This window comes from Pieris rapae, chromosome 8 (genome assembly GCF_905147795.1).
Source record: "Pieris rapae chromosome 8, ilPieRapa1.1, whole genome shotgun sequence".
Lineage (NCBI taxonomy): Eukaryota > Metazoa > Arthropoda > Insecta > Lepidoptera > Pieridae > Pieris > Pieris rapae.
In genome coordinates this window covers 10,196,024-10,220,837 of record NC_059516.1, presented here as the reverse complement: position 1 = coordinate 10,220,837, position 24,814 = coordinate 10,196,024, and the positions used below count along the sequence as shown (strand labels likewise).

The 24,814-nt window shown below is 34.3% G+C and overlaps 2 protein-coding genes and 1 long non-coding RNA gene across 4 annotated transcripts in view; 1 reads left to right on the top strand and 2 right to left on the bottom strand.

Moving 5' to 3' along the window:
• Positions 1-3,476, top strand: part of LOC110992049 (mothers against decapentaplegic homolog 6) — a 28,224-nt gene extending 24,748 nt beyond the window's left edge. For both annotated transcript variants that reach the window (XM_022257709.2, XM_022257708.2), the window contains one exon: positions 1,373-3,476. In XM_022257709.2, the coding sequence (XP_022113401.1) occupies positions 1,373-1,717 (345 nt within the window). In that variant the 3' untranslated portion in view covers positions 1,718-3,476. The remainder of the gene's footprint in view (positions 1-1,372) is intronic.
• LOC110992048 (synaptic vesicle glycoprotein 2A) lies at positions 3,469-13,147 on the bottom strand. Its single transcript, XM_022257707.2, has 10 exons — positions 12,881-13,147; positions 10,028-10,228; positions 7,633-7,795; positions 6,356-6,537; positions 5,764-5,948; positions 5,451-5,602; positions 4,830-5,045; positions 4,236-4,421; positions 3,951-4,078; positions 3,469-3,749 (listed from the first exon to the last, which is right to left on the bottom strand). Exons 1-10 carry the CDS (start codon positions 12,987-12,989, stop codon positions 3,694-3,696), a joined length of 1,578 nt encoding a protein of 525 aa, XP_022113399.2. The 5' UTR covers positions 12,990-13,147; the 3' UTR covers positions 3,469-3,693.
• A 7,296-nt stretch (positions 13,148-20,443) lies between these two features.
• Positions 20,444-22,820, bottom strand: LOC123689419. The gene is made up of 3 exons (XR_006750390.1): positions 22,463-22,820; positions 20,883-21,181; positions 20,444-20,468 (listed from the first exon to the last, which is right to left on the bottom strand). It is a non-coding gene; the product is annotated as an uncharacterized LOC123689419 (long non-coding RNA).
• Positions 22,821-24,814: the final 1,994 nt, after the last annotated feature.

The following is a 24,814-nucleotide window of genomic DNA, read 5'->3' as shown; positions in this document are numbered from 1 at the left end:
TGTGTGTAATGAAACTTAGTTATGGACTGATTAAAAACATTTATTTTCTATATTGAGATTTTAATAATTTTTAAGCAAATTTTATCGTGACATTTGTATACTTCTTTTCTTACATGCAACAGTCGACTCCTTTGATTTATTACGGCTTAACATTTCTCAGTAAGAACATATACTTATTATACTTACAGGAAAACATATACTAATAACTAAGACAATCAAACAATAAGCTTGTTTATAAGTTAATTGTCTATTACACTAGTAGAACAAGAATCAAAAGTTTTATATTTTATTAGCTGCTTAAACGTATATTTACTGAACGAGACAAATGAGAACTTAATAATAATATATTGTCATTGATTTACGGGAGTACATTAAAATATCACTTCTATAATAGATATAAACATAGGTATATTTTCACACTACATGTATTTGATATACATTAAATTTTCAACAACGTATTTAGAGTTTTGAGCGACGATATAAAGGGTCTAAATAAATAGTTTGTTACTTGACAAAATAGTGACCATACAGTACCTGCCACATATTAGCCAGTTGTTAGATCAATTGCGGAGTAAATCGAATCGTTATTAATGTCAATCGATCTCTTCGAACTTTAGAAAGGTTTTATTATGTCTAAAGGAATACACAACTGAATTTCTTGACTATTCAAGAGGGCGGAAGTGACAGATGTTTTTAACGGGTACTAATTTCCAAGTTTAATTGCAATATTGGTCATTGCTTACTCCATTAGTTTTGCAACTCAAAATATGTCTCCTCCAGAATAAGAAATTTCCAGTGCTCCCCGTACTGCTTCCTCCAGCCAATTGCTGACTTTCAGCTGAAGCAGCTCTGCCACTCTGTCGACCTAGCGATTCCGTAGCTAACGTACTGGTCTCCGACCACTAGACCGGCTCAGAGAACTTCCTTCACCGCCCGATCTTGGCCCATGCACTGAAGGTGCCCCAACCTAGTCGATAATGTTGGACTACCAACTCTTCTATTTCGGCTTTTCGGACTCTCCATGACCAGTATGTTGCGTTCCGCCAACTGCTCCTCTTTCACGGTTAGCGTCAATGCCTCACAGCCGTACATTAAACTGTCTTAGTTTCCATGTTTCTAAGCAGAACATTCGAATATGCAATAACAATTAATGGAATAGTTAATAGAAGATTCAGTTTCTAATAATTGATTTAGCGCGCCGAGTGAACGCCGATAACCTCAGATAAAAGTGCACATACATATATGTATTTGTTTATTTTCTAGAATTTATTAAGTAATGTCGAGCGCTTTATAGGGCAAAATATTTCTTAAACTTTTTAATTTTAACTATGTTATAAGTAATTGTATGTTTAATATATGTTCTATTTTCCAGGTGCGGAAAACACGAGCGAAAATCGGTCTAGGCGTAACCCTCTCACTGGAGTCTGACGGGGTCTGGCTGTACAACCGAAGCCAGGAGCCAGTGTTTGTCAGCTCACCAGCTTTGGATGCCGCTGCAGCTAAGGCTCTTTTGGTCTGGCGAGTGGCTCCCGGCCACTGCCTTTGTATTTTCGACCCTGCAACTCCGCCTCCAGCCGTCTCCCTTCCCCATGTGGGTCCAGTGGACCCTAGATCTGTGAGGATCTCCTTCGCAAAGGGCTGGGGTCCGAAATACTCCCGGCGCGATGTGACAGCTTGTCCCTGTTGGCTCGAAGTACTTTTAGCGCCCCCGAGCTGACGTAAAAGACTATTCGCAGAGTGAAGTGATGTGACTTAGTGCGTGAAATGGACACCAGACACTCGGTACTATTTCGTTTTGCATTTCCACCCTGTGGGGTACGGTTGTTTTGGTCTGGCAATATTTTTTTTTTGTGAGGTAACACTTGTAAATATTACATGAAATCCTCTTTGTTTTTTTATGAATTGAAAGTTCTATCGAATTGTAAACAACAATTTGATCTGAGCTAGATGTTTTGGCAAATTCTTGTATAATTTTATTTAATGATTATTTCTAATTTCATGGAAATATTTCAGTGTTGCAATCACAAAATTTCCGCCAGATTCCGTTGTAAAAATTGTACAATTATAGTTGTACTTGTATAAACTCTGTTTTAAACGCGAGACTGTATATAGAAACTTTATGTACATTATTTTATATATATTTGTAATTATTTATAACAATATGCCTTATATTAGTGTTATTAATTAGTTTAGTACAGATTTACTGTGAGAGTACATTGCTTTATAGTAGACGAGTTAATGAACATAATAATTTTTTACTGATAACATTTAAATATTTAGCAATTTATTCTCCTGGTAACCCTGTTCATGTAAGCTTTGTACAAACAATTATATTATAATGAAGTAATGTTGTATTGAGAAGTAGATAAGGGCTGTGTGAAACGCATTTTAAATGAAATATCTCATTTTGTGGGAACATCCCTAGATTACTAGTTTTTTTAAAAGATCTGTCATAGTACATGAGGAAATAGAGCAATTGATTGGATAGATGTAATTATTGTAACCCTCAACATTGTGCCTTGCGTTATATTCAAATTATATGTAAAAGGAGACGCTCCAATGTGACCCATACATGATTTTATCTTTTATAATCAAATAAATCCAATGCAAGAATAGTTTTGAATATAGTATTATTGCAGTTTCTAAGTTATGTCAGTTGTATAAAATTTAGTCACATTTAACTAAAAACAAAACTTTAAATGTGGTGAATTAAGGGTTCAATATGGAGTTTGTTGATCTTTGAAACATTAGGGTATTACAGTCAATTCCACTGGCCTATAATAATAAGTAAACATTAATTATATAATATACAAATTATTTAAACTCGAATTTAAAGAGAGCTTAGACAGGGCAAGCGATTTGACAATAAGATATTCTAGTCTCTAACATGCTTGCTTTGTCTAATTAGGTACTTATGGCCAGTCTATGGGTTATTTAAAAATTTAGCTATGGTAATGATATACACTGTTATCTTTTGTATTCGTAATTTGAAAATTGGCGCTTATAATTGACAGATTCGTTGTTAGCTGAAATTTGTAATCTGTGCTTTAATCAAATAGCATAGACAATTTTCTAGGTACTTAATATTATGTTTTTATTTACACCCGTGTATACTTAATATTGTTTATACTCATTCACAGATTAATATTACTGTTTAGTCATTACCTTAGACTGATGAAGCGCCTTAATCAAACGTATTTTCGAACAATGTATAAAAATATTTGCACAGATAACTTGGACCATAGATTAAATTATAGTGACTGGCTATAATTATGTGCATAATGTGAAAATTTATATATAAATTTGTTATGAAATGCAATGTACTTATGTAAAGTATGTATACATTGTTGAAAATATGTAAAGCTATGTATATTGTGTAGATAGCCACAGTTTTCCATCGCCGATTGTTACGCGTCTGACTGAGATGGATGAGATTAGAGTATGCTAAATTATGAATAAAGAAGAGAATATTTTTATTCAGTACTTTTATTTCAAACCTATATTTAGTATCAAACTGGTGTCTACATGTAGTGCACTTACATCTGTTAATTTGGATGTTCTAACAGGCGCCATGTATACACCAAGACATTACAACATTTATATTTACAAATATAACATAACATGAATATATAAAAAGATCAACACATATCATAAAATAGGTTGTTATGACGATTTCATTAGTCTTTGCTTTGTTTACTCCAGTTTTTTCATTGTCGTATTTGGTATAAAGAAACAAGCAACTCCGCACGCTGAAAGGGAAAATTAAAGATATCATTAACATAATTTTATTCACTATATTTTGTCACTGCATAACGTCGGACTTTTTGGTATATTATATCATCTGCTAAACACTGCCACCTAGCTAAATTTAATAAAAATACGTAGTTTAAAAGTGATGCGTACAGAAGTTCTATTACTTATCATTAGATGGCGCTATACGAAATACTTACACAATAAAACCGTTGCAATGGTGAAGAACGGTGGTAAACAGCCGTAATCAATGAGTGCAGGAAAGGCGATTGTTCCAGTTATTGTGCCAAGTCTACCGCACATCAGGAAAGTAGCCATTGCCATCACTCTGTGAATAAATAAAAGTTTTTAACTTGTAAAAATACATATAGAACGTACCCTTACATATTTGCTAAACAATTTTAAACAGACACCAAAAAAATTACTGCTTTATTCTGCTTTCTACTACATAAAAAAATTTAAAGTATTAATTAGTTAATGTATACCTTAAAGAGGTCGGGAAGAGATCAACAGTAATGCTGGATAGAGAGGCACCAACGAGCGAAGAAAATGCCAATGCAGCTGTAACGATACCAGTGACCATTGCAGCGCTGGTTCCGAGGAAGGGAAGTGCAGCTATCACCAAGGCACTGAAGATGGCGCATACACCCGCTACTAACTTCTTGCCGCATCTGTAATGATTGGGGATAAAAATTTATGAAAATAATATTACAAGGAATATTGTATTATTTTCTGTCGCGTACGATTATGATAATACGATATGTTAATTTTTTGAAAGTTATTGCGATATACAATGTAGTTTTCTAATAGATTTCACCATTCAATATATTTCAGTTTATCCCTTACACACAAAAAAAATTCAATATTCCTATTTATTTTCTTATTATATAGATTATTTTATGTAATAAAACTTCGTTGCATTTAGAGGAATATGCAATTGACATAATTAAATAAAAAGGAAAGCAACTGGTGGTGTTATCACTCTCGAGCGATAGCTCTGAGCTCTGAGCTTTGAGTTTTCTCTTCCACAACCACAATAATAAAACATTTTTTTTTCACATCATTTGACAATTACTTACCGATTAATCAAAACCCCACCAATGCCATACGTTAGTATAGACCCTGCCCCCACCACCATACTCTGGAGGTAGGTCATAAGATTGGTTTCGATTGGTTGGCAGGCTGTGTCATCTATCACCACCTGAACTGGTGCTATTGCTGAGCAGATATTCTCTGTTGTATGTGCTCCTATCATTGCAGCCAGTTGAGGATACCACAGTCTTATAGTGTTTGAGCTGAAATTTTTATATTTTTTTATTCGTAATTTAAAAATTGGCGCTTTACATCTCAACGTATTTTACATATTCGTTGATACCAGGAAATGTTGCCAGCATTAAAAGTACACTGCCACAGAGGCCATTTTTTTTTAAATTGTTTATTATTGCTATGTAGGTTAAGAAAATTGTAAATACTATATAATTGATTGTTATATTTTCAAAAAAGGAAAAATAAAACTAGAGTAATAAAATAATAGAGTAAAAAACTTGAAAGCATATATATATGTTAATAACAGATAACTATTGTCCATTCTTTACGATGCACATATTTAACTGTTATATAGAAGTTAGAGAATCTTAGAATAATACTTACAATGGCGCAAATAATATCAGGTAATATTAAATTAGAAAATAATTACTGACCCGAACATGCAGCCAATATGCGTGAAACAAATGAGCAGCAAGTAAGCGGCGTAGGGCGGTTTGAAAAGTGGAGCCATCTGCTCCTTACCAGCCTTCAAGGCCGCCCACCCACGAGCTTGTTGAGAGCTTTTTTCTTCTACCAATTCTTTCACCTGTTAATTAACTTACAATTATCGTAGGAAGTGACAAAGACTAATTCAGAAAAACATTAAATACGTTTATTCAAAAAAGGTTTTTTGGTAATAATTTGGTTCGATTTCCCAACGAAATGTTAGATTTTCTGACAATCGCAATCTATACTAAATTTACTTACTGGGTATGTATCGGCAGGTTTTCCAGTATTCAACACATATATATTTCTAAAAATCTCCAGGGCTTCATCATTTCGGCCTCTGGACATGAGGAACTTTGGACTTTCTGGCATAAAGAAGAAAGCCACACCAGAGAGTAGAGGAACTAATGCGGCAGCCAGTAGAAAGAGATTCCACGCGTGAATAACTGAAATTAATTGTTATTTGTTAAAAAAAATCACTTTTATTTTTATTATTAAAAAAACTATCTAAAAGTTTTTGACAATATTATCTAGTCTCTGTTCTATCTGGTATTTTTATAAACATACCTAAACCTAGATGATTTAGTAATTGAAATTATATTAAATTACATTATTTGAGAAATTGAAATTTTATTAATTTTACGATTGAGATATTTAAAAATTATTTATTATTTTACAATTTTGACGGTAATAATTAAAGATTTTAAATAATACGTAACTTAATGGATTTTGGATTTTGATAATTTGTTTAGAAAACATTATTTTTAAGCTTTTATACATACGGGTATTAATTTCACTTATAACCAAACAGTGCTTGACTTTAAGAGCGTGTGTCAAATTATTATATCATTACCAAAAAGATCGCCAAAGGGCCTGAAATGCCAATCTTGCGTGAGAATAGCCCAAGCTAACAATGGCAGTGTGGCGTTCGCTATGGTGTAGAAGAGGCTAGTAAGGAGAATGACCCGCGCGCGCAGTTCCGAACGATGCATCTCAGCCAAATACGAGATCAAAACTGCGAAAGGCCCATTAAATCTGAAACAAGAATTGAAATGATTGCTTAAAGGGGTAGAGGGCGAGTATCAATAGGTAGGTAAGAGTCAGAAAGTGGAAACTTCAACGTGTTTTCGAGTTTATAATAAATGTAACTATAATAAGGAGTGTAGATGACAGATGTTCTAAAACAGTAACCGAATGGGGTGGTGCAAAGGGAAAATGGAACGAGGGTGGGTCAATAGAACTATGAGCCATTGGTAAAAGGAAGCTGGAAAAGTTGTATGCCGACGGCACAAAATAAAATAGGGTGATAAAAGTTGGAGGAGGTATTTTACCGGACAGGGACATCATTTTATGTATGTTAGTACGATGTGGATGAAAAAAGCCTTATATTAAGAAGTGCGGAAAAATGAGTTTTAATATTTCTTTTCGATTTGCTAATTGAATAAATAATTATTAATATACTAAGGGCCTGTTTCACAATGTCCGGATAAGTTCCAAATAAGCTATTTATGACTTATTGGTAGGATAAATAGTATTTTTCCGTTTCACGACTGTCAGATAGCGTTATACGTCATGAAATTTAAAGTATCTTATTTGGAACTTTTATCTTTCGAATAATTTATGTGTTGCATAGCTATTTGGCACTTTATCCATACATTGTGAAACAGGCCCTAAATTTAATGAAATGTTGGTTTCGTGTCAAAATTATATATAGTCGTGGTAATACATTTTTGCCAATTAAATAATAATTAAAGCTTCTTAAGACTTTTGCATACGATTAAATTTGAAGGCCCCTTTAATTAAATAATAATCAGAATTGCTGTAAACCAATGAATTTTCTAAACAGCTTGGTTATCGAGTATTTACAAATAAACTTATTTGTGCTTGTTAAACCCATCACTAGTTAGTAATAAATACAAATTATTAATAAAAATTAACTTTATTATTGTTACAAAATAATAATAATAAAGTTTATTTGCCTATTCAAAATATCGTCGTGAGAGTCTGCTGACTATAATCTTCTTCTATCACAGAAAATAAACAAAAGGAAACATACTATGACTATAGTAAAGTAACAAATTTGCTGGGTGGTGGCAATTTTTAATAATTGGGACTGAAATCTTTACTTACAAGAAACCACTTGCGAATTGGGTAATAAGCAGCATGGTGAAACTCTGGCTCATCGCAGCAGCGATTTCTACCAGTCCCGAACAGAAAAATCCCCAAACGAGGATCTTACGACGCCCGAGGGTGTCAGAGAGGAAGCCCCATACCATGGCTGATGAAATCATGCCTGAAATTTTATAATTGAATTAATTTTTTTTAAATTTTTTATTTGATACTGTGACCTAAGCTTGTAAAGACAGGACTTGCAACTGCTCAAGGTATATCAGGTATATCATCTATTATTGCTACAAATACAAAAAAAAATTTAAAGGTTAATGTATTTGTAGCAGGCTCAATTCATTAAGAGATTTAAAGGATAGTATAGATAATAAAAAACAGGTTTTGTGGTTAAAGTTACAGTCCGTGTAAAACCCCTAACTATTATCTTCATCGCCTGATATTAATAACATACCCACACACATAGGATCAACCGTCATTTTATTATACTAGATAGTTGGTTTTATTGAACTAAAAATATATATTTCGTAGAAATAATATCCATGTGTTTATTTAAAAGTGGAATATTTCAGATACAGATACTTTCACAGTAACAATCACAATCTAAGATATTAAGCAACGAACTGTGTGCTTATAATACTTTTTAACAATTAAGAAAACTTTAGCAGTAAACTTAACAATATTGTTGTTTTTAATTTAGTTTAGTCACGAGTTATGCCTGTTTTTAATCACCTTATCTCATAGCTTTAACAAGGTATGAACGTACAAAATAACTGTTTAACTAATAGGTTACTTAAATTTTTACATTACATATATATCTGAGTTAGTTAATCCAAATAAAAAGTTGATTCCAGAGAAAACTAAGTGTGTGTCTGGAAAAATGACCAGCGCTGTGGAACTCGTCTGTTCCAGTATACCAAAACACTGTGTGTCTTATACATTTAAAATATACCTTATTTCTATTTATTTTCATACTCTTTTGATAATTTTTTCCTTAATTATTATTTTTTATAGTAAATGTTTTCTCCTTATCATTGTAGTGTTTCCCGTGTAATGTAGTGAACGCTTGTCATAGATACACATGCATGTATATTAGTTTTTGTATGTCATGTATTACTGTAAATGTTTGTATGTGTTTCGTTAGTGTGCCTTTTAAAATAAAATAAAAAAATAAATAAATGTCTATTAAACCATTGTTTGGTTATTGAGGCTATTTGATTAAACATAGATGTAGATAAATTGTATGATGGGCGTTATCAGATAATGTTTGGTATTTTATGAAACTAGCGTTAGCTTTTTTTAGCTTTTTTCAGCCTATAGTCGCGGACAACATATTCACATTATAATAACTTGTAGGTGGACCTTCCAGAGGCATCCTAGTATACTATTAACTGTTACGGCTCTACGCCACTAAGCATTACACATATAATATCGATTATTCTATTAACATAATGTTTAAAAACAAAAATTACACACGACACCGCCATTACGAAATTATCAATATATTTAAATTGTGTTTTAAAGGCCAAACGATATTTCTTAATCTTATGTTAACAGAAGATCACAATAAATTATAAAAGTCTGTGTTAAATCTCTTGTAATTCCCATGACGTTAATTTTGTTGACGAAAATTAATGCGAACAGTCACCTCACTCATTCAAGATTATAAATAAAAATAAGATGTTGAATCGATGGATTAGTTAAGAATTAGTACATAATTATATTATAAATAGATCAGTGTGGCCCAGTGGTTTCAGCGTGTGACTTTAATTCCTGTGGTCGCGCATTTAACATTCGCTAGCATAAAACATCGTGAGGAAACCACTTTGGCATGCCTTAGATCCAACTGATCACCTAATACTAATACTAATAAAAATTCTTTATTCATATACCTAGCTATGTACACTTATCTAACAAATATATATTAAATGTTTTAAATTTTTACTAATCAAGGGCGTAGAACGGAAGAGGAGAACTGACAATAAACTGTCCACCCCTCTTTTTTTCTCCGACATGTTTTTATTTTGTTTCACACATCGTTTTTAAGGAGTTTTAAGGAGTTGCAATTATTACATCCTACTCATGAAACAGATACAGAAATTTGATACCCTGACCTATAACGGACCACTATTTATTTTGTTTTTTTTTAAATAAATGTTGTTTGTTCATACTATATATATATACTCCAAAATATTTTTTTTTAAATTGACGACCAAAGTCAAGAGTTTTTGTATTTAATTAATCTATCGATCGATCCAATGGATCAATCGAATGGATTACTAAAACAGGACCAATAGACAGAGGTACTATCGTAATTCGAGTTTGTGGCGTGGCTTTTATTAAAAAAATCAATTAAAATGTTGCACAAACAAGTAAATACGTAAGTAGATATTAAACTCACCACCATAGGTGATACTATTAAGTGTTCCCATATCGAGTAGCTTCAGACCAATATCACATTGGGCTCGTGTAAAGATGTAAGAAGTGGCGCTGGTGACGGAGACAGCGCTCCAGAAGGCGGGCAAGGTGCACAGCATCAGCCACACATTGTGCCAACCGTACTGCGTCGCTGCTATCGCTTCTTCGAAATCTGCTGCTGGCTCTGAAAAAGCTCGTAAGTGAAATTAACTGCTTTTTGGTTGCCTATAACTCAGCTAACATTATCATCATATAGGGAAGCCCATGTTACAAATGAGACTTTGTGTCGAAAAGACATGCATGTGTGTTCAGAAGAGATTTTGTAACAAAAAACCTTTCCTTCAGGACATTTTATTGTTGTATTTTTTTATAGAACAAGTGGTAAGCTGGCAGAAGGCTCCCCTGATTACCAACACCCTTAGACACTCTTAATGCCGAGATCTCTCAAGTGCGTTACCAGCCTTTTAAGAATTGGGTCGGTCTTTTCTTGGCCCTTAGTCTCTCAGCTCGTTCCACACAGTGGTGGTGCGGTGAAAACTACCTTTAAAACGCGCAGTTGTGGAACGACGGACATCGAGGTGATACAGGTGGAATTTTATATCCTGCCTCGACGAACTTCTATTGCGACTTCTAACAAGGTTGCGTTAAACGTTTGTCGCTCCTGGGAAGGGGGAATAGATAGCGTCCAATATTCCAACGCAAGGGAGAGAGAAAGAAAGTAGAAAGGACCGAGTGAGTCGGTAGATCACTTAGCTGTTATACGTACTTGTTTTTTATTTTAATTTATAATTCTCATTATTTTTTATACAATTTAGCGATCATTTGTGAATTGTAAGCAATGTTAATAAAGTATATCTTAAAGAAACAATATGATTTCACCAAAAATCGTTTTCTACCCCTTCCTATTATCATTTTCATGTTTCACTTCCTTGGGAGAGACTCCTCGCACTATTTTTAATCTGACAGTAGTTCAAACACTAAATAATAATCGCACAGTCAACATATGAGATGTATATTCACTAAAACAACGCGATAAAATAAATGTGTCATTTACAAACTGTAAGTCAATATTTGTAGTGCTATTTTAGACACAATACCCATACCATACAAACGATTACCTACGCAATTATGAAATAATCTTGCAATCTTCACGTCATGATGGAATTTTTTATATGTATTAGTCTAGAACAGTCAACAAACAAAATAGACAATGAAAATGCTCTGAGCATAATAAAGAATCGCTACTCATCAATGGAGAAATAATATATTATTAATAGTATATTTAATAGTAAATATATTTAACAGTATTTATACAATGAAATATTCATTTTAATCACACATATTATATAGTATTTACAATATTTTTAACCTTACGTAGAAATAATAATAATAATTTGATAAATTAATTTTACATTTGATCCCCGCGGCAGTACCATTAACGCTGACAGCATTTCTTCGCTGTATTGAGATATTTATTCGTTGAGCGAATCTTTTACTTTTATTTGATTTACGTATATCTTGTTAATTCGGCGGCCAAGGCCAGGTTTGATTCAACTACTTAATGACACGCTCCCTATATACATTACAAAACACTAGCTATTTTAAGATCTGTTTGTTACAGGGTAAAGAGTATCGTTTATTTATAATACCAGCATACTTCAACTTAAATACTATTTCAACTCCACATTTCTGTTACATTCTAATTGTATTATCTTTAAATGATTTTAATCGATCAACTAGAGGTAGAGAAATTACATCAAACTACCATATTAAATCTAAAAATGCAGAGTTGGCTCAATGGCTTCAGTGTGCGACTCTCAGGTCCCTTCAGGACCCTGAAGTTGTAAGTTCAATCCCCAACTGTGCACCAATGGACTTTATTTCTCTGTGCATTTAACATTCGGTCATATGGTGAAGGAAACAATCCAGAGGATTAACTTCCTTAGACCCAAACAGTCGACGGCGTGTGTCAGGCACAGGCTGATCACCCACTTGTGTATTATATTGATCACTAAACAGATACAGAAATCTGAGGCTCAAAAGAATAGCTCCATAGTAGCTCCACTGATTCGTTTATTTTTTTAATATAATTTTCACCACTGACATTTAGTAAACTGTGACTAAAGCATCTGATAAGATTTGGCGATTGTCCAGTTGAAATAGACCGCAAAGAGACGCAGTTTCACAAAGCGCCATTGGCTGAAGAGATCGTAAAAATGTAATAAGTCTGGGAATGTCGCGTTTGACGCGCACAAATGGACGTTATAGACACAGATTTAAAACTGTTATCAATTATTCTTATTAGGCGGTTAAATAATATAATCTTTTACATCATATTTAACGATTATCGAATTTATATATTTACAAGATCTAAAACGAGGTGTATTCATCAAATAATACAGGAAAATATGACATCTTAAATTTAACATACAAACACATTTACATCAATTACAATAGAACATTAACAAACAGTTAGCAAGGGAAAAAATTCAACAAGTCCTCGCAAAATAACAAAAAAGTAATATTAACTAAGATGAAATAAAAAAAAGCTCATTACGAACATACATGATAAACAGATTTACGGTAAGTTAGAAGATTGTTCTAAAATATATCAAAATAATTTTCGTTATATTCATCATCGACATAATGACGTTGCTATGACAACGAACGTACACAATTAAGAATTAGGCGATCTAAGGAAAGAGATCGTTGGTGCAGTCCCTAGTCCTAAAGTAAGTTAATGACCTGTTATATGTGCTATATTTTGGCCGTGAGTGATTTTAATTTCAGTCATGCGCACAAAGACAAAGAAATAACAATTACACAGTAGACCTACCTTTTGACAACTTCTCCAGATTAGTCGATGAAAGTCCCGTCACTTTGAATAGGTGGTCATGAGGAATCTCCTCCTTCGACCTTCCCGCCTCCACGTCTGTTTTGGTCATGTTCACTTGTTTGTCCGTATGTCCATCCCCACGGCCGTACAGGCCGATGCCCGTACAGAAGCTATGCGGTGTGTAGCCATATCGTCATATTATATACTTAAAACGAAGATTTTATCTCCAAAGTTTGCTCTGGGATTTACATGTTTACCGACCAAGCAGTATTGTACTCAACATTGGTTATAGAGTGCGAAACATTGCTCATGCATTTGTTAAAACAGCTCAAGATAAACCAAACGTACAATCTTGTAAATCAAAATTCAGATAATAATTAATGATGTTATTTTTAACACAGATAAAACTTTCAAATGCTTCTGAATGAGATTATATATTTATTTATTATTAATCTTACAGTTAACATACATATAATAAAACAAAAAATGTAGGCAATATAAAAAGTCACAACCGATATATACATAGATAAACAGTATACATGAAACAAACATTCTTGTTTGTTTATTTACAAAGATAAAAAAAAGAAAACTGAAATGTAACATTAAACAAACAAAATTTTTACTGCTAAACAAATTCTAAGTCCTCCTACCTCTTCAAATAATTCCTCACCTGTTTGGTGTGGTGGAAAATAACCATATATAATATTAGTGTCATAGTTAGGTAAAACCCGAATCTTTGGCGAATTATGCAGGTAATTCGTAATTGTGCAAGGCATATAGAAGAATTGTGAGCATATTTTGTAGGGATTCTTAGAGAAATTAACGACAACAAATTCGTGCAAAAATAATAGCTCTTTCTGACTCCGCCTAAATTCTAATGAGTATATTTAATTTAATTAAAATACTTACAAGAATCTATATAACTATCGAAACGTTGATTCGGATCATAACTAAGGATTTACAGAAACTTATTTTATATAGAATGGAGACCAGATGAAACTTGCACGCTTTTGATATAAGCCCTCCGGATAATGGTGTTACTGTAAGACTAGAAATTCTTATCGTGATGAGTTACAGCAAGGTCGGTTACCATTGCCATCGACATCGATCCTATACCCTTGTAAATATTAATTTCTTGCTTCCTCTTGCAACAAAAATACTCGCAAAATAGCGATAACGTATTTTTTTTATTTGAACAGGCTCTCCTTAAACATTTTCTAATAATGGCTCCTGGATTAACTGCATACATATATATTTTTCATATTTATATCATATTAGCTCAAAACTTGTGCTCCTAAAGATTTTACCGACATACGTGTATAGCAGGATGTATCACTGCGAAGATGTCATACTCTAAATCGCGCTAATATATTATTCTTCTTAGCTAATCAGTTATACGTAACATATACGAAGAGACAAAAACACTGCATTAAAAGCCATGTCGTTAATCACAATGCTCAATTTGAATATCGGTGAATTTTGGCCACATGTTGTTATTCTGGAAGGAAGGACAAGCAAGGAAGGAAACTGTCTTATACTCAAAGATCGATAACATGGTACTGTTAGGCCGTGGAACTAAAATGCCTTCTTAAAGAAAGAATTGTACTTACAATATTAGACAACCGCTCTCTAAGAATGATAAACACAGACTGACTGAAGTCACTAGGAACGTAATCCTCTATAAGTCTGCATTGATGATGCAGATGACGAGTTAGCATTATGGCTAAGAATCTAGAGATGTAACAGTACTTAATATAAGTGTTAACCGCTCTACCGCACTCTATAATGTATACTCAGTGTTCAGTATTCCTCCAGGCACTATCTTTCGTAAACAATTCACAATCAATATTGAACAGTTTGCTATTGTTTTACAACTTCAGGTATATTTGGAAGCTGTCAGGCATTTTAGATGTTAATTTATATTTCTTTTATTGGGAACGAGAGTGTGTGCGTGTTGTTGTAAGAATTTGTTGACCACGTGCTTACAAAATATAGATAGAGCAATGCACGAAGACGCGCCCCACTATTCCTCCTAACCGTTTATAGTATATGTGTGCAAGCTTGCTTGCAATGTCAATGTTTGAGTGTTATTGGTACACACGCACACTATAAACCGCTGACGGTTCGCAACTGAGGTTCGGATTCATGAATAATAATAGCGATGTAATACATTAGAAGATGAAAGAAGATGATGAAATAAGAAGTCATGATTGATCAGGATAGGATAAGGTTAAGAAATGTTCCTACAGAAGAATTTTAAAAGATGATAATACTATCGGGCAGCCTATTCCACAACTGAACTTAATTATTAGAGAGTAATTAATTTTAAACAAAGTCGCATGCCGATACATGTGAAATTAAATAAATAAATACCAAGATGTTATGTAAACAGATAATACTTATTTATTTACATTAATCGCTATTAATATAACTATTATTTACATAATTTATTAAGGTCTCACATAAAATTAACTAGAATTGAAAAAGTAAATATCTTGCCAGGGAAATAGCAACTTAATGTGTTACATTGTGATTTGATCCCGACTTGATTATATATGTTAATACCACGCACTAATAGATCAGCGAAATAGAATTAAAAGAAATTGATAAGATTTTGTTAGATGACAGCCTAAAATTATGGCCCACTGGCTTGACTGTGCGACTCTCATCCCTGGGGCAGTAGGTTCAATTCCTGGCTGTTCACCAGGGGACTTTCTTTCTATATTATGCCCAGTTAGCATACGCTCTAACGCTGAAGGAAAACATCGTCAGAATTTCGATGACCTTAGACCAAAAAAGTCGATGGTGTGTTTCAGGCACCGAAAATAAACCATCCTTACCACATCTTCGGAACAATGGGTTCCTCAACTGAGTGTTTCTTAAGTGAGTTGTTTTCGCGTACCACCACTACATTTTTAAATGCAAAGTCCACGGGCAGCGGTAGTAAGCCCAGTGTAATATTAAAAAAACTAACCAAAGTTAACTGCATACTATCGTTAGCAGCTAGTTCGCAAAAGTAACTTGACCGTCACTTGTACAGATAAGAGAACATTCACCCACGTACTTACGAACGACGCCCCCAATAACACTAATTAATTAAAATTTGTTGATTGTTAATTTGTTCAAAAGGTATTTTAAATGATACAAAGGTTAAGTGAAATAATTTAATCTACAAAGGTGAAATATTGTTTAGATTTTTTAATATAAGTTGTATTTAATCGAAAAGATGTTTTGTTTATATATATTTTTTATTAGCGATAAGGCCTTGTGTTTTTTTAATAAATAAATAAAAGTCAATAAATAAATAAATATTTTAATCTATTGCTGTCTAATGTGTTGTTTTTTCTGTGTATGTATTATTTTATATGTGATGTATGTGTGTTACCGCATTGGACTAATCTGTATTAATATTGTTAAATAAATAAACATTGTGTTGTAATTCTTAAATTCTGTTCATATGTTAATGTTGTAGAGCAGTGTTATTTCAGTGTGCGACTCTCATCTTTAAGGTCGTAGGTTCGATCACCGGCTGTGCACCAAAGGACTTTTTGCCTGTTCGCATATAACATTCACTTCATACATACGGTAGAGGAAAACATCGTGAGGAAACCCGGTTGCTTATACTCAAAAATTCATCTATTTGCCTATTAGATTGAGGAATGGTGATGACACGGGTACAGAAATCCAATTTCTCACAGGTTTAAAAGTTGAAGAATCAAAAATGTCTTTCCTTAAAACTAATCGAGTATTTTGTAAGTTATGTTGTACAAAAGCAAAACAAACTTGGAATTTGGTAATACCTAAGTGTGTACTTACAACAAAATATATTTATTCATATAGGTAAACAAGTATACTTATGAACGTCAAAAAAAAATTAAATTAATTGTAAAGTTACATTTATTACCTAGAAAATGTATAAATAAAGTTATCCACAAGATTTTGGAAATTAAATGTTGTTTGGATGAATCTTTTCAAAACATAACTACCCTTGCAAGCGCGAAAAAGCGCTAATAATAATTGAAATAGCCGATATTGAACAACACTTACTATAAATTGTTTTCACAAATTATCTTTCGGCTGATTCAGACCTCTTGACTCGAGTACGCGGTGGTTGATACGCGAAAATAACCGATTGTAGAAATACCTTATTGTTTAGTAAAATGTTTCTTAAGTTTTCTTTAGTTTAATTTTGATTTGATTAAACTACTAAGATGTATGCACGAGAATAAATCCACAACTGCTAGAGAACATCGTTTAATTTGAGAAAAAAATTATTGACTATTTTATATAATTAAACAATATTTACAATTTTCCTAACCTACAAAGTAATAATTAAAATTGTTAAAAAGAAAATTAAAAGAAATATAAAAAGTTTGGTCGCTGTGGCAGGGTACCTTTAATGCTGACAGCATTTCCACGCTGTATTGCGATACTTATCCGGTGAGCTAAGAAAACATCAGCTCTGGGTCACAGGTACTACCAAACGCCAACTTAAATCTTTAACAAGCACCTGTGCACTTAAACCCATCGGCCCAAGAGACTCTACTCCAAAGGGAACAAAATCTAAGTAGGAGGAAAGAGTCTACCAATAAAATATTTGTAAAAAAAATTATAAAGCCATAAAAATATATAAAAGTATATAATTCATAAAGCTGCAAGAAACCGATTATTTCAGACCCTACCAGCTATATAATAAGCCAGTTTAGTTCAGTTTTTAACATAATTGTCTATCAGAAGGTAGACATCTACTTGCCTTAAAGAAATCATTTCAGTATTTTTCAATTCACTTTGACAGCTCTAAAGTCTATATTTCTATTGTTTATACGTAGACGTATTCTATTGGAAGTATTTAGTTTAAAAAAAGGACCTTGGAGCACTTGCTACATACAAAAATCGATATTATTATTATAGCTAGTGTTCTGAATAAAGGCGGTCTGGGATCTAAATGGGAGTACTAATTTAAAAAAAATCAGCGGCGCTAGAAACTTTTTTTTTCTAGGTCGGCCTCAGATTTCTAGGCAGGCTAGGCACGTGATCAGCCTCCCATGGCTGACACACCGCCACTTTTTGTGTCTACGGCGAGCCATTTTACTCACTATGATTTCGTCTCCGTTCGAGCGAATGATAAATGCGCATATAGCAAGAAAAGCCATTAATGTATAGCCGGGATCAAACCTCAACCGCAGGGATGAGAGTCGCTGAAGCCACTAGGCCAACACTGCTCTCTATTTATAAACAAATAGAAATTTCTCCGTTTAGATCGGTTGGACTTTGTCCATCACGTTGGAGCAAAGTTCGTGTTAGGGTTGGCACCATTGAGATTATTTATTTTGTAAACACATATTCTGTAAACAATATCAATATCCAATATTATAGGTAGAAATATTTATTTATTTATTTAAGTGATTAGCGATTCAAATCTTTTTCAGGAAATTTGTAAAGTATATGAAGAATTTGTCAAATTCATTTTAAACACAGTATTTACAATTTTCTTAATCTACAAAGTTTTAACAGAAATAATAAGAACAAATTTAAAAAGTTTGGTCTCTGTGGCATTGTACCTTTAACGCTGGCAGCATTTCTTCGCTGCAAAGCGATGCTTATTCGTTGAGCGAGGAGAGCGCAAGCTCTGGTGTCACCGGTACTCTCTACCAGGCGCCAACTTAAATCTTAAATAAGTGCCTGTGCACTTGAACTCCACCGCCCAAGAGTCTCTCCAAAGGGAAAAAAATTGAAGTTGGAAGAAATAATCTTGAGTCCCTCGAGTCCCTAAAATAGTATGAACTTTGAAGTATGACTCCGTCGATTAATTTTTTTCACCTATCAATCAATTGATGGAGCTACTCAGATAGGAGACGATGCTTCCACAACCATATAAACCTCAAGTTGGGCAAAACTTAGTAGCTCTTAGAGTATAATTTTTTTGATATAGGAAGGGCAGGGCACGGCTAGGAAGCTCATCTGATGTTAAGTGATACCGCCGCCTCGCAAGTCTCGCCTCGAACCCTTATTCGAAATTCGGTTTAGAAATAATTTAGTGGATAGCTGGTTAAACAAAATGTTGGTGTGCGATAAAAGCTGCTTAACTTAATTTGTATTATTCATATCAAAATTATGCCCATAGATATCACATAACTAACTAACTTTTTGTTATACATTGATTATAATAAGAATGAGACGTGTTCATTTAATTTTTTATACAAAGAATGGAAAAGGATTGCCGTATCTGTGCCGATAAATATCCGCAGCAATATATTTTAAAGTTACATGTTAAATATTATTAAATATAAAGTACTTCGTTGTAAACCCTACCGAAAAATTCCTAATAAAGAAACCAGACAAACGTTGATTGCGGACAAGAAAAGTTTTTACGCGCAACAAAAGTTATTTTCTGCTCAGAACTAAAATTTAAAAGCTTTATATAAATGTTAAAAACAAAACAACGCACGTTATTCGTTTTAAAGGTAACGTTAGTAGACAACATATTTTCGTTCATCATTGCCTAATTAAACAAATTAGTTAAAATTTTGAGATTTTAGACTCAACATATTTCCATAACAGAGCGTATTTTAGTGTCTGCATTTGTTGTGCACTATGTGGAACCACAAAAAACAGTCACAGACAAAAAAAAAATACAGCATTAAGAAAAATAACTAAGGTAACAGATGTAATAATAACAATCATGTGAAAAGTGGAGCAAAAAACTGCCTAACTGGTGCCCAAGGTACAGCAAACGCAAAAGAGGGAGACAACTGAGAAGGTGGTTTGACCACATTAAAGAAACGGCAGGTGGTACATGGCAGAGAGTGGCACAGTGCAGAGAGGAATGGCGGGATTTGCCAATAAAGGGCACACAGATGCACCAGAATTGGATTAAAATGGAAATTTGTTAAATGTATATAAAATATATGATGTAAAATGTATCTGAATAAAGGCTATTATTATGTGGAACCAGCTGCCCACTGAAACATTTCCAATTCGACCTACGGTTCTTCAAGAAAAATGTGTTCGAATTCAAAAAATGTGACGCACACGCGCGCCCTCAGGCATCGGGAGTGTCCATGAGCGAATGCATCACATGAGATAAGCTTCCTTCCCGTTCTTTTTTGTTCTATCAAAAAAATGCAAATCAATTTTGTTCTGAATACATATATGAACCTTAGTTTTGAATAGTGTCTTAAGGCTAGTACATGTTAATGAATTAGATCTAATTAATAAGATCGAATCAAATTAATATATAGTAAGAAATTAACAAATAAAATTACTAAAAATAACCAAATTAAATTACACGAAATTAACCACAATTTCAACAACAATAGTAACGTCCTATATCTAGTGCGAGCGTCGAAGAAGTGCGCCCGACCATACAGCGCGCCGTGCTTATATAGCCTGAAAACCAGTTTAGTCCAGTATACCCCACTGCTACACGTCACTTGACTTTTTACAGCTTATTCGGCCTCTCCTGACGACGGTGCGTCCTCGCCCGTGTGATGATAGGCAGGTTGGCATGTTGAAACTTGATCTGCTGATGACTCTTGTATCACGTGCGGTGGTTGTGGTGAAGGACTATCGTCATCATCAGCGCCACCTAAAAATTACATGATTTTTGTTATTATAACGTTAAATTAACATAACTTCATCGAAAGTAAGAGCGCATCCATTACTCTCGACACAACATTAGTTCATTTTTTTTTTACATAGCAAGAGCGTCTCCATTGCTATCAACAGTAAGAGTGACTCCATTACTGTACATCACACTAAGCAAGAGCGACTCCATTGCTTTAACAGTAAGAGCGACTCCATTACTGTACATCACACTAAGCAAGAGCGACTCCATTGCTTTTGATAGTAAGAGCGACTCCATTACTATCACACAAGACTCCCGCAGGTCTTTACCAAAATAGGTACTACCTATATGATAAGCAGTTCTAATAAAATGACAGTTTTCACAAACATTTATCAACATACATAAGTTTTGAAAAGGCAAGTAAAAATTACTTACTCTCAAAGAATGCGGCACACACATCAGGGGTCCATTCCCCGCGCCAGGGCAACATGTATTCCGCGGCAGCTTTACCATAAGAACCAGCGACTAATTTTAGTTCATATCTGTCCTGCGACAACGTCGCTAAAACCACATATGGTCCGCGCATACAGGAGTCTAGCTTACCAACAGCTTGGCACAAATGCAAAATCGCCGCCATTGAAATGCACACCCATGCGAGTCAACCTCGCAATGCACGATGTCTTCATATCTTGACCATTGCTAATGACTCGGCATAGATACTCGATCTCCGTAGTCTGAAAGTTACATTTTTTTTTTAAATTAATGGAAAGGCCTGTCTGGGTCCCTTACCCTTACCCCCATCTCTGACACATCATGTAATGTCCCTAAACCCTCTTCTATTGTTTTACTAGGTAATAATACGTCATATACACAATTACAACACACAAGGGCTCTGCCTAATCTATGTAAAATCGTAACGTATTTGATATAATTCGTTGATATACAACCTGTGCATTACCTAATTCTTATGGCATCTTTATGTACTCATAATGACCCTCAGGTGTTACGAATCTCGGGAGTGGTGTCGATTTTTTTATTTAATTTTATCTGGTGAAAGCCAGTAGCCATATCAAGGCTAGGTAGCCTTTTCATAGGTAGCTTTATCTAGCCAATCAATATTATGGTCCTCAATTAACGGAAGCGGGTATTCCAACTGTCTTTGAGTTTTAAGTTTAAAGTCGACACAAAGCCTATCTGAATCGCTTTTTTTTACAAATCTCTATCTCTAATTATTTATTGATTCAACACATCTTTTATGATATCTCTAACGCGTAATTTTTCATCATACGACATTTTATAAGGGCGGTAAACTATAACTAATTTAGCCTACCGCTCGACTCGGAACGCTGTCGAACAAAACAGTCCTCCGTTTTATGTCCTACCTTATTACAAAATGTGCAAATAATTTTGATGTTATAAAACTGCCTTTTATCTAAACTTGAATTGTTTGTAGATGACTGAATTGATGTAGAGACCCACTCTGGTGCGGTTTCATTCTTAGTTTGACACAAAATTTGTATATGACCAATTTCCCCACATGAAAAACATATTTTAATATTAGACTGAAAATTATATCGTTTTCGGGAATTATCTCACAAATTTGGCCTTTTAACATGATTTTGTATTATAGAGCGCGGTTCTAGGGGCTGGGTATATAATGAGAGGAATTTAACTAAGCCTTCCGATGATAAATTAGCACAAGTCGCGGCGGCGCGAACTTGTGGGTCCTTAATACCCCGAATAACTACTGCGACAATTTACTTTTCACTCATTCCTCGTACAACACGCAATACATGAGATAACTATCAGAGTCTGTTGTCTCAAGTATGATCATTACTAAGCCACTCATTTAGCCACACTTTAGCATCCCCTTTCAAACAATATCCAATCAGAGATAAGCACTCACGGTCATCCCAATAATTAGACAACCGCGCAGAGTCTTCCTCCTCACACCATATATCGAAATATTTGAAAGACGGATCAAAATTAGAAATATAAATGGAGTTAGATCTTACCAGAATTGTGCTCAACGCACTTACTAGTTTGTCGGTCACCTGATTAAGTACCAGTTCAGTGCTTGACTCGCATGCGCTGCTTGAACTTGGCACCGGAGCGTTCTCAGTACCATTGTGCGAACCGTCAGTACCAGGTGGTAACGAGTGTCGCTTAAGGAAGAAAGCAGCAAATCCGATGGTGTTGCGCATGTCGGTGCAAAGGGCCGATCCCCTCGCGGTGGTGTTGCTGAGCACTGTTGTGGTGACACCACTGGTGGACATAGCTCAGTCGCTTGCGTCGGTTGACGGTTTAATATCGACTGTAACGTTTCTTCAAGCCCAGAGACGGGCACACCGTCTCTTTTTACGTGTTCGCCGCCTACCCTCCATTATTTTTATTAAACGTATAACACTCGCGTTTCAAACTGACTAAAATAAAACCACGTGGGCGTTAATTTAAACTAATCAGAAATGAGAACGAATCCCACTTCTGAAGTAAGAAATTAACAAATAAAATTACTAAAAATAACCAAATTAAATTACACGAAATTAACCACAATTTCAACAACAATAGTAACGTCCTATATCTAGTGCGAGCGTCGAAGAAGTGCGCCCGACCATACAGCGCGCCGTGCTTATATAGCCTGAAAACCAGTTTAGTCCAGTATACCCCACTGCTACACGTCACTTGACTTTTTACAGCTTATTATATAATGATCTTAATACTATAGAAATGTCCCAACAATAGATTGAACTAATTTGTTTGTAAGGCCGGTGAGAAGAAATAGTAGCAGATATTCGAAATTCATAATTACTGCAGTTTCATCATATAATCCTGGAAAGTTGGCCTAGTGGCTTTGGCGTGTGACTCTCATCCCTGAGGTCGTAGGTTTGATCCCCGGCTGTGCAGCAATGGATTTTCTATAGCGCATTTAACATTCGCTCGAACGTTCAAGGAAAACACCGTAAGGAAACTGGCTTTCCTTAGACGAAAACGGCGAGCGTCAGGCATAGAAGGCTGATCACCTACTTGCCTTTTTGATTACAGAATGAGCATGAAACAGATACAGAAATCTGAGGCCCAGACCTAAAAAAAAGGTTGTAGCGACTTAATTTATTTTTGCTTCATAGAATTCATGAACTTCCATTTATTACAAGACAGTACTACAACATTATTCCCCAAAGTACCTACTATAACACGAAGATCTAAACAAATCCATCTTAAGATACACCCTTATGTCCTTCCACACAATGTAAGTATAAAATATCAGGGCTGGTATAAAGACAAGGTCACACTAATAGCGGTCTGGGTCAACACTGGACTCGTCATTATGACCACACCCTTACCTATTTATGTGTCAGGGGCACGCTGTAAAGTTAATTGTGATGGCACGTGTTTACGGTGTTTATCTATAGCGCGTCCTTTTATTAATAGATGGAATTATACAATTATGAGGGCATTTGACTAACAACAAAGAATGCTAGAAGAGTTTGGGAGTCACTTCAGGGGACAGGACAGATTTGGTATACGAAGAAAATGTTCACTTAGTTGTAGTGCGTTCAAACCACGGCTGTGAACTGATGGATTTTCATGTGCAGCATTGCGAGGATATCGCCCTTTCTTGACTATAAACTTGTCGTTCAAACTTAATAAACAATACATTTAAATTTTATACGTCCACCGTTCCACAACTGCGCGTTTTTCTAGTAGGTAGGAGGTGAGCCTCCTGCAAAACAGGCAGGCCCCCTGTTCTTTAAAAAAAAAATTTCAAACACGTTTTTTTCATACTTGTAGCTATGTTGCCTTTATTTTCGTTGGATTTATTGCTAAAATGCATTTTAGTAAATTCATTAATTTTTTAGTTGAACTTAAACAATTATGGTAATGAATCGTCGACGGATTTTTTTTTACAATCTCCAAAAAAGCAGTGTACCATTTTTTTAACTAAAGTATTATTTAGTTTCCCTAGGTTAATAAACTTTATTTTCAAAACATGTACATGAATACAAAGGGACCGTTTTAAGTAAGGTAGTGTATCTAAAAATATAATACATAACATAATTTGGTTTAACTTATCGTCTCAGTTGGATATATATCAAAATATATACTAACCTTATTGTAATAAAATTAAAACAATAATTATATAAATGACTTAAACAAAGCGATAATCGTTTAAAACAATGACTTCCAACCGTTATAAAAGAGAACAGGGAAAATTAATTGAAAAAGCCTAAGAAATGTGAAAATTACTATTAAAATTGTATTATTTTCTAAAGGCGCATGAGGGTAAAAGATGTGTTTTTGTCGAAGAAAAGGGAGAGAGCGATTGAGACCGATTGAGAGAGAGTGAGAAAGGGAGATCGAAAAATACA

Bases quoted from the DNA above. Each gene is read 5' to 3' on its own strand.
- LOC110992048 (XM_022257707.2), bottom strand. From the start codon at position 12,989: ATGACCAAAACAGACGTGGAGGCGGGAAGGTCGAAGGAGGAGATTCCT. The intron at 10,229-12,880 runs GTAGGTCTACTG...GAGCTTTTTCAG, and splicing joins TCTGGAGAAGTTGTCAAAAG to AGCCAGCAGCAGATTTCGAA. The intron at 5,046-5,450 runs GTCAGTAATTAT...TAAAAATTTCAG, and splicing joins CATATTGGCTGCATGTTCGG to CTCAAACACTATAAGACTGT.